Below are 21,166 nucleotides of genomic sequence, written 5' to 3'. Positions count from 1 at the left end.
AGGAAATGAAAGAGATTAAAAATAACCACTTATGCTGGACCCTGTTTTGAGCCCTGGGTGGTCCCAGCTACATACGAGGAGGCCCCCTTCAGCCTGAGATGTCAGTGCAACGCCCAGATAACCCTCCACTGGGAAAGTCGAAAAGCAGTGACGGACGTGTCCCTGCAACAGATTAATCTGACACAATAGAAATGACCCTATCTGCCCAGTCAGCAAGAATTTGTAGAGTGCTTTTCTGCAGATCGTGACCTAGTGCTGGCACTCTTTATTGCTGAGGCACCTGAGACACATCCATAACCCTGATGGAGAATTGCTAAATGACTGCAGCCAGCTTCCAATGTGCCTAATTTAGTATGCCAGCTGGAGCCTACAGCTGTGAAATCCAGTACCCTCATCTCTTAGTCTCTCCCCTTCTGGTCCATGTGCACAATTACAGGTTCTGTCACTTGAACTTGGAGGCAGTATCTTAACTGAACATTCCTTTTTCTGGCAGAATTTGAGAACTACACGGGTAGAGCACCCACCGAAGTTTTACACACTGTATCTACCTACTAATTACCCTCCTCCCAGTTTCTCCTGCTGTTCAGATTCCTCCCGTGATGTCTGACCGTGAACCAAGGCACCCCTGAATTAACATGCCATTGCAGTATTTGTACAAAACAGACCTTGCAAGGGGTCATAAAAGCTAGCCACACCTTGGTCATCAATACAATTGTAAAATGCATGTGTTGATGTTATATGGGAATTCCCTCTGTAATGTTACTAGTGTGTGCACTGAACATGGTAAAAACAAAACAGCATAGCTTAGGTAATGGTGATAAACAGGTTCATCCTAGGCAAAGGAACATGGGTTTACCTCATCTTACATATTAGCAGTAAACAAAGCCATCAAGCTAAGCCTGCAGAGATTATCCGGATTCTTAACTAGAGACACAGAATTAACCTGACTCCTGTCTCCGCAGGGGGAGACAGAAGACTGAATCCTTGAAGGGGTGTGGGGTTTTCTGTCTTTTCAGACAAAAACAACCACTTTAGAGATAGTGAGACTCCATTTTTTATCCTTCCCCTTGGGAGAGAGAGAAATACAGCCACCTGATCTCTGTGAGGGGGTCCTAGCCAGGCTGGCCAGTAAAAGCCTGGGAACTGGGTGAAAGAAATCATCTTGAACAAAGACTGTATTGTGCTAGATCATATTAAACTTTTAGATGCATGTTTTCACTGTTACTAGTTTGTAGTCATCTCTACCTTTAACCCTGTTACTTGGTGTCATTGAAAACATGCTCTCTTCACTAAACTTGCTTTGCTTTCATTGTAAATCATCAGTGTTATGTATGTTCAGTAAAATGTGTACTTCTAAACAGCAGGATGGAGTGTTTTACTGTCTCTGTAAAGGCAGCAAATGAAACATTTTCCCTGCAAGAGTCCAAGGAGAGGGTCTGATCCTTGAACTAGGATGATTTTTAAGATGAATCTAGAGCTGGAAGAGTATTAAAGTCACCCAGCAAAGAGCAGCCTGGTTGGGCAAAACTAGGATGAAGCTCTGCGCTGCTGGCGGGGGGTGGGGGTGGGGGTAAGAGGAGGCTGTTGGGATGAGAGCACTGGACCAAAGCTGCACCGCTACAAGACATCTGCCATTTCCAGGCAGTAACCAACCACCTTACTAGCCTAGGTAAACCTGAGAACATCACACTGAATATTTATGCTTTTGGCATCAGTTAACTTTTTTCCCCCTGGGGATTAGGTGCAATAAACGCTCCTAGCAATTAGGGTATGTCTACACTACAAAGTTAGTTTGAACTAACGTCCGTTAGTTCGAACTAATGGAGCGCTTAGTTCGAACTAGGAAAACCTCATTTTATGAGGATTAAGCCTAGTTCGAACTAGCTAGTTCCCAACACCAGGGAAACTCGTCTACCCCCCTCCCGGCCCCAGACCCCTTAAAGGGGCACGGGCTGGCTACGGTGCCCGTGCCAGGTGCAAGCCTGCCAGCACCCAGCCAGCAGACCCTGCACCTGGCACGGATCAAGCCACCCACCCGATGCCCCCCAGCCCTCCCCCTCTTCCCGGGACCAGGCTAGCGGCTCCCGGGAGCTTGCCTGGGACCGCAAGAGGCGGGCACCCGCCTGGGCTAGTGCGGACATCGTGGACCTTGTCCACGATCTCCGCAGTAGGCACAGGAAAGTGGCCGTCTAGGGCAGGAGAGCTGCCAGCCTGGCCACCCAGGTGCAGGTGTGCAAGAGAATCAAGGGGGTCCACTGAGACCCCCCGACCCTGAGCTCTGAGCTTACAATGGCCGTACTGGGTCAGACCAAAGGTCCATCTAGCCCAGTAGCCTGTCTGCCGACAGTGGCCAACCCTAGGGGCCCTGGAGGGGATGGACTGAAGACAGTGACCAAGCCATTTGTCTCGTGCCATCCCTCTCCAGCCTTCCACAAACCTTGGGCAGGGACACCACTCCTACCCCCTGGCTAATACCACTCCATGGACCCAGCCTCCATGACTTGATCTCACTTCCCTTTAAACTCTGTTCTAGTTGTAGCCTTCACAGCCTCCTGCAGCAAGGAGTTCCACAGGTTGACTCTTTGCTTTGTGAAGAACAATCTGTTACTAGTTTGAAGCCTGCTACCCATTCCTTTCCTTTGGTGTCCTCTAGTCCTTCTTTATGGGAACTCAGGAAGAACTTTTCTGTATGCATCCTCTCCACCCAACCCCTGCTTTTAGAGACCTCTATCCTGTCCCCCCTCCGTCTCCTCTTTTCTAAGCTGAAAAGTCCCAGTCTCTTTAGCCTCTCTTCATATGGGACATGTTCCCAACCCCTGATCATTTTAGTTGCCCTCCCCTCTCCCACCTCCTTTTCGCAGTCTCCCCCAGTTTTGTTCAATAAAGACAGATTCCATTTTGGAAGACACGTTATCTTTATTTTGTACATCAAGAAGAGGGGCTAGGGAAGGGTAAGTGGAAGGAGGTGAAGGAGGAATGGGGCACGAGCCCCCGATTGGGAGGACTGGGCTGGCTCTGCGGGCTTTTGGGGTGGAAGCTCTCCTGCAGCCCCCCAATTGCCCCCTCTCCCCAGATGGCAGCCTGCGGCAAGTGCAGCCGGGCTGATGGCCGAGTGCTGTGATGTGCCCAGTGTGGGTAGTCCGGGCAATCCAAGCCTGGACTGCTTTGCAAGCGGGACACCCTTGAGAACTGTCTGTCCGGGGTGGGGGTCGGGACCCTTTAAGCACAGCCCTCGGCTAGCCTGAGAAAGCATCTCCACGCTCTAAGTCCTCCTCTGATGCCCTGCCAGCACTGCTTCCGGCCATCCTTAAGCCCGGTTCAGGGTCCATTTAATGTGGACATGCTAGTTCAAAATAGCAAAACGCTAATTCGAACTAGTTTTTTAGTCTGGATCCGTTAGTTCGAATTAACGTTGTAGTGTAGACATACCCTTAGGTTGGAAATCTGTCATAAAAACTAATCGTCCATATGATTCCGAATTTTCTAACTCCCTGAAACTAGGTTTAGTTGAGTCTTTAAAAATCAGTATGTGGCAGGAGTCAGGAATTACTTTAGGAGCTTGTTTCTAAACTTCATCATATAAAGTAGGTGCTTTCGAGGATCTCTACATTCCTAACAGCCAGTAGAGCAGGAAACCAGAAATGTGAACTGAACAGATATAAGCCATGTAATGATGGAGCACACTGTCAGTAGCAGATTAAACTCTGGACCAATTCAGTTTTTTAAACTCGTGTATAGCTGCAGTAACTCAGTTTACATCAAACAGCAGCACTTGTCTCTCACAATTAAAAAAAATACATAAGCAAATAATGTCCAAATTGATAATAGCGTAAGAAAATATATTTATTAAATTCTATGGCAATACTATGGCAAAATTGTTAAATACATGCATATTTTTAACCAGACATAAGCAATTTGTCAAGTTACACAGCCAAGCAAACTAGCTTAAAATGTATGCAAAAGTTGGTATCTTAGTACTAGGTTATTTATAAACGTAGCATATCATACTGTCATCATCTTTCCCAACTTGATGCTACACTTGTCTTTCCACGCATGCATTTGTTTAGAAGCTCATTCAATAAAACTGTCTGCTGATACATTTTCTTGAATCAACGTTTTGTTTACTTGGTATATTTCAACATTATTTATTAAAGTGCCTTGTGATAATTCTGTTTAAATTGTGAACAAAATGTTTTAAACACATAGCAGATTTGGAAATATATGCCAATTTCACCAAAAAAAGGAGGGAAAAACCCCTGTAAAGGCCAATTTCTAAATCTGAAGTAATATAAAGGGAATAGTGTTAAACTGACTAGCTTTTTGCCAGTCTTCTTTTTCACCTTCATTTATTCTCCAAACTAACTTTATACTTTACAATTTGAAATTAGTGGACAACGCTTTCATTCATGTTATAAACTGATTCCATTGAAATACATGTAAAAAACATAAAACACTTCTAAACAAAATATTTAGGCTGTAAAAAAAATTGGTAAAAAGGGACCTAAAAACCCACTAAATCCATTCACAGTATGTTTTTAAACAGCATTTTAGTACAACACAATTTTTTCTCTCATCACCTGAAGGATTCTACCAAAACTTTTAATCTGTGCACCACAAAAGGACAAAGTTAAGACTTACAATTGCATTGCATTATGGAGGGATTTTAGGTAAGATCTGAATTGAAATAAGTAAAAGTGAAAGCCTACTTGCTTTGTAAGCATTCCAGGAGCTCGATGAAATATAGTGCTGGATAGCATCATTCACTTTTTACTACTATATAAAGAGACACTGCCAGATTTAAAACAATGTATTCTTATTAAAATCCTTACAATTGTTACAAACTCTTTAATAAGCTGAATTAAAAAACCTTTCTCTAATTCAACTTTTCACTGGTTAAACTGATTACTTTTTGACTTTTTTTTAAGCTTGAATGATGAAAATAAATTAGCAAGTTTCACTTTCGTTTATTGTCAAATTCTAATCAATGATATTCTCTAGTTCTCATGGCTTTAGTGAAATGCAGTAATGTGAGATGCTGACTTAAATGTATGATTTAAAAAATGTTGCAATTAGAATTGATTAAATCATGAAATAATTTCTGTTGTGTTAGTTTTTTATTATCTTTCTTATTACACAGAACCTAACTCTGCGCCAAACTTTACCTAGCAGTGTCTCCTTAAGTGGCATATGATAAAAATGAGACTGTCCAATAATTTAGGCTTAAAATTTAGTCTGCCATAGTTTGAAAGTCACATGGGTGTTCATCTCCATTCTGCAGAGAAAACAGCTACCATTTTGTGGGCAAAATTATGGTGATACTTACTGAGAAAACTTCTAAAGCTGCAAAAGATCTTACAGCGTCATTTGATACTTGTTTGCTTCCCATGAAAAAATGGCCACAGACAGAGCCTATGTTACAAACACTGGGGGAAACTAAGACTTAGATAACTGGACAAGAAAACATTATGATGAAAGGAACTGGTTTCCAGCTGCCATGAGGACATTTAAAATAACAGATGAACCCAAGCTTCAGAATGTGGAGCTAGATCTTTAAACAGCCCAAAGTTTGGAGCTGCATCTGGACCTGGATTAAAAAAAACCCCAAAGTCTGTTTGTGTTTGGAGTTGGAGTTCTTGTTGCTCTCTAAAGAGCTGAGAGTTACGGAAACTAAAACTAAAAGCATCTAAAGAACTACTGACAGCATCCTTTTAAATGTGCATTTCACAAGTCAATATTTTATATGTAATAACATGAATCACAATGTAATCATATGGGAAATGCAAGCAGCATTGTCCTTTCTAGCATTTTAAAAAATCTTCTACCTCTAATAAAAGGTCATATGGCAGAGGGGAGCTCTCTGATAAAACATCCTGGGAATTTCTAGATGACTTCTTATACAATATTGAAATACAGTAAAAGTACAAGTATATATTTGCATAAATAATTTAGGACCTTTTAAAAAATTAGAAATGATATTATAAAATAATTTGAACTAAAGTTCTCACTAAATTCTTCTACTCTGGAACTGAATACTATTTTATTTACATGAGAAGCTCAGATATGCTAGCTGTTTATTAGAGTAAAACACAGCCATTTAATTCTTCCAGTCTAATCAATATTCATGTTTTTTCTCTTATATTTCCAATATAGCTTTTGAATTAGTCACATCTATTACTGTAGTGTATTTAATATGTACAATAACAAAGAAATATAATTAAATTGATTAAAATATATCACTGAGGATCTTGTTATATTTCTTTCTGGGACTATCTTGCGCCCTTCATCATATACAATTTCTTTTGATGCCATAATTATGCTCCCTCCATGAGCAATTTCACATTCAGTCAGAGGGGCAGTCTCAGGGGATCACGCAATCTATACCTGCATCAATTGGATGAAGGTCCAAACTCACCCTACTTGGGTGAATTTAGTTCACCTGTTCTCCCCCCCTCCTCCCCCCACTTTTCAGAGTAACCCAGGTTTCTATTTCCAGAAGGAAAGATGTACCTTTTCCCACTTCTTTACTTTATATGGTGGTATTAGGATGTTAGTTTCACAAGGGATACATCTACACTTCGAGCTGGATGTAAGATTCCCATTGTGAGGAGACATTAGCCAGCAAAAGTATTCTGAGCTGGCAATTAAACTGCTAACTCGAAACACAGACATACTCTAAAAAAGAAATAAACTGAATCTGCCAAGTGACTTCAATCTGAGCGACAATACCGCAAACAGTTTCTACCACTATAATGCTCGTTACTATATGTCTTCTCATTACTTCAAAGGATGAGTTACCATAGTGAGGCCTACATGGTAGTAAGTGTTTGCAGGATCAGGTCCTAAGCCTACATATTCAGAGAACACATGCTAGAAGATATAATTCACTGATTAGCTGTAACATTAGCTTACTACATCTGATGATATATTAACCAGCTTTGTGAGGTATATCATGTATAGACTATTCAAATTTACAACCCTAATTAAAATGTCATGTCAGTTAATATTCCAAGTCCCCATGTATCAGTCAATACAACACAAATAATGAACACAGAATAGCAAGTACACACAAATAAATCAAATGCTACTGATGCTCAAGAACAGAGAGAATACAAAAATCCTAGCCACAAAACAGACACATACAAACCAAATATGGCTCAAAATTAAAAAGCAGCATAAATTACTTGTTCCACAATTAAACTGCCTGACATTTAAAAAAAATAACATCTGTTAGGGTATGTCTACACAGCAACATTATTTCAAAACAACTAGTATTATTTCAACACTTATTCTGTGTCTACACAGCAGGCAGTTATTTTGAAATAATGTCAAAATACTGTCAAGCTGGAGGACTTCTTACTCCAACTCCTGTAACCCTCATTGTATAAGTAAGGGAAGTCAGAGGAAGAGTGCTCCATTTTGAAATAAGTGCTGCGTAAACGCTCTCAATTTCAAAATAAGGTATTTCGAAATAAGCTACACAACTGATGTAGCTCAATTTGCATAGCTTATTTTGAGTTAAATCCTGCTGTGTAGCTGCACCCTCAGATGCCCACACAGTATTAAAAGTGAAACTACCTATGTTCTAAAAAAGAGCATCAATGTGCGTTGACAGAATTCCGCTGATTAAATTCAACGCCCTTTTGGACGCAACATTTATCTCTCCGTTCCCTGACTACAAAATAAAAATCTATAGGTATTTAATAAATCCAAAGGCTCAGATATAGAGAGAGAAATGTGCTGGAAATGCAAAGTTTTCTATTATATCAGAGGCTTTTCACAAACAGGAAAAGCAAACCTATTTTAAAAGAATTTCATTGGGAAACTACAAGGCATCAATTAAGGAGCCTAATTTGAAGCATGTGGCTTTTCCCTTACAACTCCCATTAATGTTTATGGAAGTTAAACAGCACCATGCATAGAGAGTAGCCTTGTTATGGAAGACTAGTTACTCCTCTACTTTTTTCTTCAAGGCGCTTCAGCAATTATTGTACATTTGCACAGGTTTGAAAAGGAACTCAGTCATCTAACAAGACTAGTCATTCAGGCACAAAGGTTGGCTGACATCTTTGCTAATTTGGTATGCCTCTTCCTGAAGATTTTACTGAACATTCTGGTATTTACACTGATTTAAAATGACAATCTTTATTTTAATATCAGGTATATGAAGTAGCTTTCAAAATAGTCCACTATATCAGTGAAATTGCATACAGCTGAACTGCACTGCTAGGCAGGGCTCACTTTTAATGAAGACAGCTGTTAACTAGTTTGTAACACACTGAATATGATGTATGTCTATTTGGCATATAGATACATACCCGTCTGTCTCACTTACTAGTCTCATTTCCATTACAGTGGCATTGTGTGAAGAGGTATTCAGGCCCTAGCATTCAGAATAGGCGTTTTCAACTATAAATAGAGCCCTGCAAATCTGCAGATATTCTTATATCCACATGTATCAGCATTATTGATCTCTGTGGCTCATTTTTGTGGATGCGGATACAAAATTTTGTATCAGCGCTTGGATATAGCCATAAACCCTAAGAGCAGAAAGTTCTCCAGAAAGCCAGTGCAAGCGATGTAACAATCACATTTTTACAAAGTAAAGTAGCATAGCTGGTGAAAAAGAAGAAATACCTGCACTTTGAGTGTTTAGGTCACAGTACAGATGCCCTACACTCTGAAAAAATTGAATGCTCCCTCATCATTCAGAAATCAGATTATTTCAAATATTGTTGCCTTTACTGTCAATAAATGGTGAAACAAAGTATAACCTGAGAGCAGGTGCAGTATACAGTTTGGCTATGTCTACACCATCCCCCCTTGCGCAAAAATATATGCGCATGAGGAGAAGCGTGGAATATCTGTGCCTCATTTGCATAATTAATGCGGCTCTGTTTTTGCACAAAAACGAACTGTCTACACAGTTCCTTTTTGCACTAAAGCCTCTTGCGTAAAAACGGAGCCTAATTAATTATGCTAATGAGGCATGGTGCTATTCCATGCTTCACCTCATTTGCATATTTTTTGTGCAAGAGGGGGCAGTGTAGACATAGCCTATGTGTTATTCATTTAACTGAACTTCTGTTCAGTTATTCTTTCTACTATACTACAGAAGCAAAATGGGGCAATTACATAAGTACTAGATATTACCAAATGTTATATCCAAGTAAGTGAAGTAAAATATAATATAATATAATGGTACTTTGCATAGATGAAAGCTTAACATTTGTCTTTGTATAAATATTTATAGCAAATAAAACTACATATTTTCCTTAAAATAAAACTAATCTGCATTACAAATCTAATAGCAAAATACTAATTATTTTAGGCAACAGTGTGACTGAGTTGAATCTAATTGTTATTCCCAGAGTCAAAAGCTATCAGCCAGTGATTTATCCCTTAGTTAAGTCTCAAGGCATTTGTAAGTCTGCCCTATAGTTTACGGAATCTCTCCTTGGTGTTGCTGATCTGGTGTAAAGTTTTCCTGGACGTTAAGACATCACTTTGTCATAGCAGTGATGGAGGCTTTGTCAGTAGATTGCATATTGAAGATAAACTTTTTGCTCATCACAGAACATGTAATAAAGGGTTAAACAGTCAGTTGCCAAGTAGGTATCTATGAAATGGGAAAGCAATGCCTCAAACTGGCATTTCTAATAGCAGCTCTGTAAATAATGTGACATGGAAAATGATCTGAAAATCCCATTCAGACCATCTGTGTTATATATCTGAAATAATTTTTGTTAAAATGGTATCATCTACCTAGTGCAAAGCATGGTGCATGCTTGCGAGTGTTGAAATCACTATTTGCAAAGGGCTTTTTCTATTGTTAATTCTTAAAAGGGATTTTTAAGATCTGAAGTTCAGGAGATGCAAGTATGTGCCCCCCCCCCCAAGGCCTTTCATTTCTTAACAAAAATTATGCAGTAGTGAGAAGAGTTTGAGGAAGGATATCACAAGAGTTTCTTCAAACAGCTATTCCTAAATTGTGGAATTCACCATTTAATTACCATGTATAGCCATGGTGTCCTACACGCTAGCCGCTAGCCAGATGTGGCTATTTGGCCAGTTGAGAGTGGCAAGTTGGCTAGGACAATTATTCATTATTTCAGGATAATGTGGTTAGTTTGCTACAGCAGTAGCCACTACAGTGGCTACCAATTCAAAACTGGTTAGATACCATGGAGGAAGTAAGTTACTTGTAGGTATGTACAGAAATCTCTATAAAGATTAAATTTAATTCTGAGCAGTTCAAAAAAGTCAGTTGCATTATGACTCAGAATAAGTATCTCCAAGAATCTACTGTCTTTTTATAACCTATCTTTTTGAAGTTACCTTCTTCACATCCTGAAAGAAAAACACACATCTGAGAGTCAACAAGAATTTTGTTAATAGTCCAAGGTCTGGAATTGCTTTTCCCTTCCATATTGGCAGAGTGGTTCCCAGGACAGGATGTTCTCTTATCGCCTGATGGACAAGAGAAATCAGATTTGAAGAGGCTAATACCCTTTTTGCCCCTGCCTTTTAAACCTCATCAAGCTGATTATCAATATTCTTTTATGTCACTTAAAAATCAACACCTGATCCACCCAGTGTTTTTGTTTGTCTGTTTAAAAAAGAATAGGGAATACTTGGAGAAAGACATTCATTTTTAGCCAAGCGACTCATGCAAGCACAGATTGTGGTAAATTATGCCACCTTTGAAGTATCCAAAGAGTGGGTACACATACAGAATTTTAGCATTTACTGCTGAGATCAGTTTAAGGCCATTTTTTTCTCATGGGCAGCCAGTTCACAGTTCTATATGCAATGAACATGTTTGTTTTTGCAGATCTATCTTCCTGATCTGCTCTAATTCCTTCAGAGCTATAGATCTGATATCAAATTCAGCAGGACTGGCTGTCTCGGTGCTTGATATAGAAAGCTATTTCTGCAATTAAATTATTTCAGGAACCACAGATTAATGCTTGAAATCAAGACCTTAAAAGGATTCAGCTAAGAGCTTAAAGACACACTGTTTTACAGCAATGTTATGCCACATGACCCTACATTATCCTTTCAATAATTAGAAACAGATTTAAGCTATAAAGCATTTAAAAACAAAGTCAATGAAGCAATGGCTTGGTTCTAGCGATGCATTTGTCATAATCTAATGTTTATACTGTGAAGTGTTACATTTAGAGCGGTCTATAGCAGGCTTAAATGATGTAGGAGTGAAAGCAGAGGTAAATCAAAGATGATGATGTTTAACATTTCTGTAAAATACGCTGCCATTAGAGCATTACTTCAGGTGACTAGTGGCGGGGAACTCGCTATTAAAAATCATTAGTGGCATTAGTTTACCTAGGATCCTTCTTGCCTGCAGAGAAATTCTATTGTATGTTTCCACCTTGGATTTGGAAGGAGTGCTCTGGTTGGTAGATACTCTTTCTGGAGATTAGCCACAAAGAGACTTACTGGCTGGTGGGGACTATTATAATTGAAGACAAACCTTTCTCACTGGTGGAACAAATCTGCCTGGGCAGCTAGTGCTACTAAATGCAATCCATGGGGCAGTCTCTACTGATCAGTTAGGACAACCAACAACTCTGGAAGAATAAGACTAGTCACTTGGGTGGTCTGCTCATGGCACTTTAGTTCTGGACTAATAATGACCTCAATTAAAGTTTCTAGAAGAAAAAGATGCTTAACCTCTTTGAGGTAACAGATCAAAGATGCTTAACCTCTTTGAGGAAGTGCAATATGTTAAGAAATACTACTTCCTTAACCAAAAGAGAAAACAGCGTTTTTAAAGTTTAAAAAAAATTAATGCTGAAGTTTAAACATTTTGCAGTTCTTGTTTAGTTTAAGTCAGTGTTACACACATTTTCCATGTTTGTACCCCTGAGTCAGATACTGAATAAACATTGTACAGTAGGTACAGAAACTAGTGTTCTGGTTATCAAACAACAAACATGAATAGACATTCTTTAAAGTGTTAAAATACGATGATATTTTTAACAATGGGACTTAAACTAAGATTAAAGTGCTAATTTTAATGTCTAGGTAACAGATTTAATTAACATTTGCAACTGTTAGGCTGAAAGTTTCCCTATCACCAACACCCCCCATTTAGACAGTCTATAAACTACTTTAGTCATTCTGAATATTCATAAGAACCAATGAACTACAGAAGCAGAACACCTTTAAAGTAACAAGCTGCATGATCTTGAAGGACAACTTGAAAACAGACAGTTTTTTGGCTAGGATTATGAGATCTAACCTCAAAACCCCTGTATCTTACTACTGTAATAACTGAATTTCTATAAAGTTGGAGTTTTAGTCTGTATTAAAATGGAACATTAACACTTTAACTATAACTTACACATGATAATATTTAGCTCATAAAAAAATGCTGCTGACTGTCTCCAAGGATAACCCATGCTGTTATGACAACACTAGGGACAAGAACTTATTGAGTGGCAGGTTCAGATGAAATGATGATTACTGTGATTATTAATCATTTGGTTTGTTCTGAAAAAAATTTGTAAAGGACCATCCTGTGTTGTTAGAGGTGGAAGCGTCTTCATAATCCTTTGGGGGGATCAAAAATTGCCGAGAATTAATGGAACACGGACTTCCAAAAGATCCATTTTCATTGTTACTTTCAATGGATACAGGAGAGTCTGGAGAGTCTAACTTCCAGGCATTAGTGTTTGCTTGAGGTCTGTAGCCCGCAGTTTTATCTATGTCCTCTTCTGCGGGTGAGTGACTCTCCATTTTCATAGCATTAATTGGCAGTTGCATTTGTGGCTTATAGCCTGCTGTAGTGACAAAGTTAATATCTGTCTCTTCCTCTAGACTAACTTGAGGCTGATACATTGACTGAATGTCAATATAAATGACTTGAGAAGATCCCACAGGTTCATCTATTGGTGGACTGGAGATCTCCTCCTCAATGATTGCTGGGCAGTATGACAGCACCACATGGCTTCCTGTTTCTAGGTCAGATCCATCTTCAGGAAGCTCGCTCTCTGCTACTGGGGACATAATTTCTGTGTCTTCTATTTTAGGGACTATGGATCGCGTTTCCACCACTTCCACACTATTTGGAGTGCAAGGATTCATTTCCAAGGTTTTAAGAGCTGTGTTCCCCTAAACAGAAAACACAAAAAAATGAGGACAATCAAAAATAATTGGATATTAAGAAAAGTGAAGAGATGATCAGGTGCTTCAGTTTCCCCTTCCACACACCATTGTGCACCTGTTACACTCTTGCTGCTGTGCCCTTTTCTAAGCCAGTTAATAGGTTTAGTTCATATAGATAATGTATTGCACTATGTACAATGGTTTGCTAAGTTAAATTGAGAGACATGCCACCATCTGTACACTGCAACAGAGCAATTCTTTACTGTTTAAAAAACTATTTGACTTTTTCTCCCCCGGTCCCTTCCCAATATATTTGGTGCTCAACTCATTTTAAAATATTTTAACAAGTTCAGCTTCACAATTATTCCTAAATTTTGCCAAAAACTATTTAGCATATAAAACCCACCACTATTTCCCTGTTATTTCTCTCATGTAATGTACTCTGAAAGCAATAGTTTGCCTTTCCATTAACTTCCAATTACAAACTGTTACTAATGAGCATGAAAGGGAGCTGGAGAGAATACTCTCGCTTCTCACTGCTGCCAATGCAAGGAGGAAGGAAATTGACAGCTGGAGACAAACCAGATCATATAATCACTTCTACAGACTCTTGCATCAAGAAGATATGTCCAACTGTACATTTCAGATCAATGGGCCCCAAAAAATTTCTCTCTACTTTACCAATATCAAATAACAGAATGTGTCCTCAGCACTCCCCTTTCCCGCCAGGGATCAGAGTTGCAGCTACTTGTGGAGGCTGGACTGGGCTGCATACTTTGGGGACCACTGTTTTACATGTTTAAAAATGGTATTAAAAATGAAGGTTACCTCACATATATTCTTCTGAAACTGCAAAGCCTTACTGTTCTCAGGGTTTGGAATGTCCGGGTAAAACGTTTCATTAATCCTTTAGAGAGAAAAGTTAAGCAGTTTTCAAAATTACCAGCAAAAATTCAACATGTGAAAATAAAAATACTTTAGTCCAGCAGACCTGACTGGTTCTGGATGAGGATTTTGCCAGACCAGGAGAGGTTATATTTGCCACTCTGCTACCATCCCCCCACAGCCTTGGACTGGCCTCCTGGTCATCTTCCTCCCCCACCAGCCACGCTGTCCTGCCCATCCCCTTCTTCCCTGCTAAGCCAGGCACCCTAACTCCCAGCACACTGGGCTCCTGGACACATATGGCAGCCCCGCTGAAGTGTGCTGTTCTCCTGGCGTGCTGGGCTCCTGGCCTTGCTGGGCAGACTCACTGGGCTCCTGGATACGCCACACAGCCCTGCTGCAGGCACACCAGGCTCCTGAACATGACAGGCAGCTGTGGGGAGCTGAGCTGAGCTCCTGGACATGGTGGGCTGCTCTGTTGGGTTGTGCCTAGCATCCCAGTTGTGGCACACCAGGCAGCCCAGCACACAGGAAACCAAACAACTGGGGAGGCTGCCAGCCTTCCATTGGGACACTGTGGTCCTGGAGCATCCATCGTCTTACTGGACTACGGATGCCGGACCAGGGGCCCCGGTTAACAGAGCTTCAACCTGTACAAGAAACAGCCCCAAGGGACCAGAACCCCAGATAAATCTGTTTAACTCTCTGTAAACTTTATACAGAGTAAGCTCACAAATTGTTCACCTCTTTCATCAATGAGAGAGAGATATGCACAGCTGTTAACCCCCCCCACCCGTTAACAATTGTTTACTCTGAGTTTATTTATGAACAAAAGTCATTTTATTAAGTATAAAAGTAGGATTTAAGTGGTTGCAAGTAATAGCAGATAAATCAAAGAGAGCAAAGTAAAACAAAAACACACCAGCTAAGCTCAATACTCTAAGGATATCTCTACACTGCCACCCTAGTTCGAACTAGGGTGGCTAATGTAGGTATTCGAACTTGCAAATGAAGCCCGGGATTTAAATATCCTGGGCTTCATTTGCATGTTCCCACGTGCCGCCATTTTTAAATGCCCCATAGTTCGAACTACCTACCCGCGGCTATACGCGGCACAGACTAGGTAGTTTGAATTAAAGCTACTAATTCGAACTACTGTTATTCCTCCTGCAAGGAGGTTTAACGGTAGTTCAAATTAGAAGCTTTAATTTAAACAATCTTAAGGGTATGTCTAACACTAGCCCCTTAGTTCCAACTAGGGAGGCTAATGTAGGCATTTGAAGTTGCAAATGAAGCCCGGGATTTAAATATCCCGGGCGCCGCCATTTTTAAATGTCCCTTAGTCCGAACTCCGTGCCCGCAGATACACGTGGCACGGAGTAGGTAGTTCGAATTAGGATCTCTACGAGGTACCAGTAGAGGAGTAACACCAAAATCAAAATAGCTATTTCAAATTAAGTGCTGTGTAGACACTTAATTCTAAATAGGGGGCCTCTAGCCCTTCCCAGGGAGTCCTGGTGGCCGCTCTGGGCACAACTAGGAAAACTTACTCACCTCTCCCCCAGCCCTGGAGCCATTAAAGGGGTAGACCCTGGCCACAGTGCCTGTGCCAGCTCCAAGCCTGCCAGCCCAGAGCCAGCTGTGGCTACTGGGGCCCCTGGCCCAGTGGCCCCAAAACATGAGCCAGCAAGCCACTGGCAGCCAGCCCTCCACCACTCCCCAGGAGCAGTCTGCCAGCTCCCAGGAGCCTGACAGGGGCTGGAGAAGGCAGGCACCTTCCTGTTCCAGGGTGGAGATCATGGACCTTATTCAGGTTTGGGGGAGATGCCCTCAACGTCCATGATCTCTGCACTAGATGGAGGAACACGGCCATCTATGGCAGGATAGCTGCCAGCCTGACCACGAAAGACCACATGCGAACCCAGGAGGAGATTAGCATGAAAGTCAAGTTGGTCTGGCGAGACCCCCAACCCTGAGCTTCCCCTCCCACTCTTCCACTTGCTTCCCTCTTCCAGCTCCCTCCTCCCAGGTTTCCCCTTCCCCTCTTCCACCTTCTCTCTTTCCCTCTCCCACCTCCTTTTCCCAGTCTTCCCAGAGGTACATCGCCCACCCAGTTTTGTTCAATAAACCCAGTTTCTATTTTTGAACGTACGTGTCTTTTTTTTGACATCAGGAAGGGGGGTTAGGGTGGGGTAAGTGGGAGGACGTGAGGGAGAAATGGGGCACAAGCCCCAAGTGGGGATGACCGGGGAGGTTCTGAGGGCTTCTCGGGGTGGACGCTCTCCCTCAGGGCCTCCGGGATCCTGACAGCCCCCTGATGGACTCCCTGGATGGCAGGCTGCAGTAAGTGTAGTCGGGCTGATGGCAATGACCCCACAAGATGCACCAGTGTGCCCAGGGGCAGCTACATGTGGCCAAGTGCTGTGGTGTCCCGAGTGCGGGCACTCAGGGCACTCCAATACAGGACTGCTTTGCTGTCCCTCATCGAGTTAGACAAGCAAGCGGGGAACCCTGAGTATTGTCTGTCCGGGGTGGGGTTAGGGCCCCTTTAAGCACGGAGTGCAGTTAGTCTCTGGCAGCAGCCCCACACACTAAGTCCTAACCTGATGCGCTGCCGGCACTGTTTCCAGACAGACTTAACTTCAGTTCAGGGTCCACTCAGTGTGGACATGCTATTTCAAAATAGAAAAATGCTATTTTGAAATAGTTAATTCGAATTAAGCTAATTCAAAATAACGCATCTATACACAAAAACTATTTCAAATTAAGTTAATTCGAAATAGCAGTGTAGGGTAGACATACCCTAAGACTATTCATAGATCACTGTCCTGAGCATTGGGCCATCAAGTTTCTTGAGTACTACTAATGGCCCTCACTTAGCACATCTAGATTAGTAAAGGGATTTACAGGCAGTCCCCGGGTTACATGGATCCGACTTACATCGGATCCCTACTTACAAACGGGGTGAGGCAACCCCGCACTAGCTGCTTCCCCCCAGCAGACCAGGAAGACGCAAAGCTAGCGCCCCCCCCTCCCCAGCAGACTAGGGAGACGCGGAGCGGCTTTTCTCAGCAGACACCTCACCTTGAGAATAAAGGACTGAGGGAAGTGAGGTGTGGGAGAATAAAACTGAGCTCTGGAGAAATGTTTGGCTAGAGTTTCCCCTACAATATGTACCAGTTCCGACTTACATACAAATTCAACTTAAGAACAAACCTACAGTGCCTATCTTGTACGTAACCTGGGGACTGCCTGTATACATCATATTGCATACTTCAAATACAGGAATAATACATGCACACAAACAGAATATATACATTCAGCAGATTATACTCTTACCAATGATATTTACAAGATGTATTTAGCATAAAGCATCTTCCAGCTATGCATATTCATATTCATAAAAATATGGGATGTAACATCTTACCTCTTCCCTGATATTACTGACAAATGGTTGGACACTGTGAATGCAGTATGCCTAAAATTTCTGTTTAGTATTTGTTACACATACACCCAGTGTCATTAAATCTTGGTATGTCATTCAGAGGTGATTTTTTCCATAGTTCTGAATTTCTGTCCCTTTGGTGGAGTGTAGAGCTGCCCCCTGAATGCAGAGAGCAAGTTCTTTAAAAAAATGTAAGGTGTCTTGGCATTTCTCCATGAATGCCATGAGTCAGTGTGCCTCAGTTTCCTCTTCCACACCCCATTGTGCACCTGTTACACTCTTGCTGCTGTGCCCTTTTCTAAGCCAGTTGACAGGTATTAGTGCAGAAGCTGCTCATTCATGGGACACTCTTGCTCCTATCCCTTGCAATGTATCAATTCCTTTGTTTTTGACCCATAGATGTGCGTTTTTCTACAACTAGCAATTTTATGAGACAGTGGCATTTCCAAGTATGATTACCCTACCACACCTTTTGTTTAAACCATTTGGGTTGTTTAGTATTCATTGGACCATGCAATACCTCCATACTCCAAAGTGAGCATTTAGCTACAGTTTCCTTTTCTTTTAGTAAAGGTTTTCAGTTCGTGTATGTTTCTATGGTTTAGGGGAGGAAAGGGTTTCCAATTGAGCTGTACCTCCTCCTGCTCATGGCTGAACTCATGCAAAATATTTACTCAGACTACAGAAGATCCTTTGTAAGCCTTATTATTTGCGTTAGACTTTTCACGCCCCCTCTCCAGGTGACTCATTAACGTTTTCACAGACACTCACTGTCTGTAGGATTTTTATATCCCTGTCCCAGAGAGGCAATGTTCGCTTTTTATATGTGTAGCAGGAACACTATCTGGCAATGGTGTGTTCTGGATTAGTGGGGTTCCATCTGCTGCCCCAGTATCGGTTCTCAACTCAGTCAGTTTCACGGCTCCCAGGAGTTCACAATTCCCCCTTAAAACCTAAGGACATGTGAGCAGCCTGGGATTACGGATGCAGAGTCAGCACTCTCCTCCCAGGCAAATGCCTCCTCCCTGCAATAGGTGAGGAGACCTTCCTGCATTCACCCTTCTGGACCTGTTCCAGCCAAGACAGATCCTTCCCTGGTAAGCCTTGTTCCCTTCTCACCCTTGGGCTGAACCCCAGTTATCAAGCCTATGGAATCCACAGTGGCTTCTCCGATTTCCACTTCTTCCTGAAGGCCTCTCTCCATACATCTCTGTGCATCCTATGGCTGGACCTGTCCCCTGCTGATCTGCCATCCTTGGGCACTTAGCAGCCTGGATAGCCTCCCAGCTTCTAGGTCAAAACACCTTCGTCCCCCCGGGCAGAGGGACAAAAGACAGGAGCTGGCTTCATCCACCCCCACCCTTTGTGGTCAATTGCTTTGCCCTCCTGGAGAGGAAATAAAGAAACTCTCTAAACTCCTCAACAGCTTCTGTGGCTTTGTCCTCCCCAGCATAAGGTCCTTCTTGCCGCTAACAATCCTTGGGACAGTCAGAGCCATATCAAAACAGTCAATTCCCACAATAAACCATTTACATTTCATGGCACAGCAGCAAGTCAGGCAAGCCTGCTTCTGTTCAGTTTACACCTCTCCTTTAGCCAAATGCATAAGGATTTTATTAAATCCAACCAATTCTGCCATTTTCCCAGGGAGAATATTCTCCTCATTAATTAGGTCCCTCTTGACAAAGAAATTTCCGCCCCAGTATCCCTCCATGTAGGGATGACTTGGCCATTTACGCTGACAGCCTTCATGTCTTCGCTGCTTCGGTATAAGGTAACAGGTTTTACAAATGCTGTAGGTGACCATTGCCCGAGATGCCTCTGTCCTCTGGGCAGCAGCATTGCCATGAGTTACCTACTGCTTGTTCTAGTCAGCATGGGGCATTTGTTCCTCGGGTGCTCAGTGGAATTACACCAATAGCACCTTTTGGGCTTGTCTGTATAGGAGACTTGGGAGGAACAACAAGGGAGTGAACTTGGGTAGGAAAACACCCAGCCTCCCAGATCCACCCTTCTTCTTCTGAGGACTAAAGCGGGGACCTTCTCTTCCAACAAATTTAAACTTCTCTGCCTGTAATTTACCCCTACCAAATATTTGTGACTGCTCAAAGTGATCAGCACTGGAAGCAAGAGCTTCTGCTGATTCCACTTTATCCCATGAACACTGGTTTATATCATTGCTAGTAACTGTTCCCGAACAACCAAATCACACATCCCTTCAAAGCCTCCAATACCTTTCCCTTTGACCCATTTATCTAGCAGACCTCTCATTTGGTTCACATAAGCAACATTACTTAACCCAGACCCTCCCCACTTCAAATTTTACCCTGATGGTTTCCGTGTAATCTGAAACCGTTTTAAAATCAAATCCTTAAATGTCCCATAGTTTGAAGCATCACTAATAAACATCTTATTCAATATGTCCAGAGCTTTCCTACTCAATTTTGCAACCAGAATGGTCATCTTCTGATCCTCAGATTTGAATGGATGATGTACAGTCTCTCAAGGTGCTGAAGTATTTGGTGATGTCCTCAGACTCACCATATGATGAGCACAACTGCTCCCACTTGTGGATTTTTGGAGAGGTAGATTGTGCTATACTGGGATGTGGTCTCTTCCAGACCAGTACAGCCAGTTGACTTTCTCTTGCCCTCCTCTTGAGCAGCTGTTTGGGCATCCTTTTCCTTCTAGGACAGCATTTGGGGCTTCAAATTTTGTCTGTGTAAAGTTCTTTCCATTCCAGGGCTCTTATGAGCAGCCTTTTGAACTTTTTTTAAAGTTGTTTCCATTCCCGGGCTAACTTCTGGGTTTCCAATTCATTTCTCCTTCACTGTTAAGGCTTGCTCACAAGGAGCTTTTTCCCTGGCACTTTGCAATTCAATATCCAATTTTCTTAATTCTGTCTTTTTATTTTCATTCTCCCTTTCAGGAGCTTGGACCCCGCAGAATTCTAATTTGGCGATTGTTTCACCATTGCCACTCATTTTGCTGACTTTCCTGTCCCTATGTCCCTTACCCAAAATAAGCAAACAGAAAATAAAGCAGAAACCAGTTTGTGTGTTCTCCAGCCACTACACTTAGAACTCACTTAAAATCAACATTAGCAGTTCAGGGCAACAAGCTGTGCAAAAGATCCTGCTTGGCTATGCCACTGTGATGGGTTTGGTCATGGAGACCCCCTTGAGACTGTCTCTTGATTTCTCTATCTGAGCGTCCTGCTGAGCCAGATTCTCTGGTCTCCTCCAGTGATGGCACAGATTTCCTATCACAGCCCACAGCAGAGCAACACAATCATTGAAATCAGCTCAGCTCTGGGAAGGCTCAGTGACAGGGACTTGACACAGCAGCCAGGTGCACAACACCAATGGGTTGCAACATCACAGACGCTCCTAAGAGACCTTTTACTATTCCCTACACACACAGTATAATGGTTAAATGCATTGGATAATGAGCAGAAGATTTAGGTTTTTCTGACTGTCACTGACTTACTGGCCAGTTTGCTACTTTTCTGAGCATCACTTGTGTCTTATCCCTCCCAACTATAAAATGGGAATACTAGTACCCTCATGCAAAAGTCTTGTGTAAAGCCCACTGAAATGCTTGGGTGTTTTGGGTAGTGTGGCAGGGTATACTAGACTTTCTGAAGCCCCCACCCTGAAGACTTCACAGTCCTACCACACCTTGCCTCAGGACAGGAGCAGTGAAGGT

The 21,166-nt window shown here is 42.0% G+C and overlaps 1 protein-coding gene across 2 annotated transcripts in view; it reads right to left on the bottom strand.

Moving 5' to 3' along the window:
• Positions 1–3,822: 3,822 nt before the first annotated feature.
• LIFR (LIF receptor subunit alpha) overlaps positions 3,823–21,166 on the bottom strand; it is a 90,917-nt gene continuing 73,573 nt past the window's right edge. For both annotated transcript variants that reach the window (XM_075932518.1, XM_075932516.1), the window contains 2 exons: positions 13,957–14,035; positions 3,823–13,134 (listed from right to left, as the gene is read on the bottom strand). In XM_075932518.1, the coding sequence (XP_075788633.1) occupies positions 12,496–13,134; positions 13,957–14,035 (718 nt within the window). In that variant the 3' untranslated portion in view covers positions 3,823–12,495. The remainder of the gene's footprint in view (positions 13,135–13,956; positions 14,036–21,166) is intronic.

This window comes from Pelodiscus sinensis, chromosome 6, assembly GCF_049634645.1.
Source record: "Pelodiscus sinensis isolate JC-2024 chromosome 6, ASM4963464v1, whole genome shotgun sequence".
In the NCBI taxonomy this organism is placed as follows: domain Eukaryota; kingdom Metazoa; phylum Chordata; order Testudines; family Trionychidae; genus Pelodiscus; species Pelodiscus sinensis.
The sequence above is the reverse complement of the archived record's forward strand: the minus strand, read 5'-3'. Positions and strand labels throughout refer to the sequence as shown.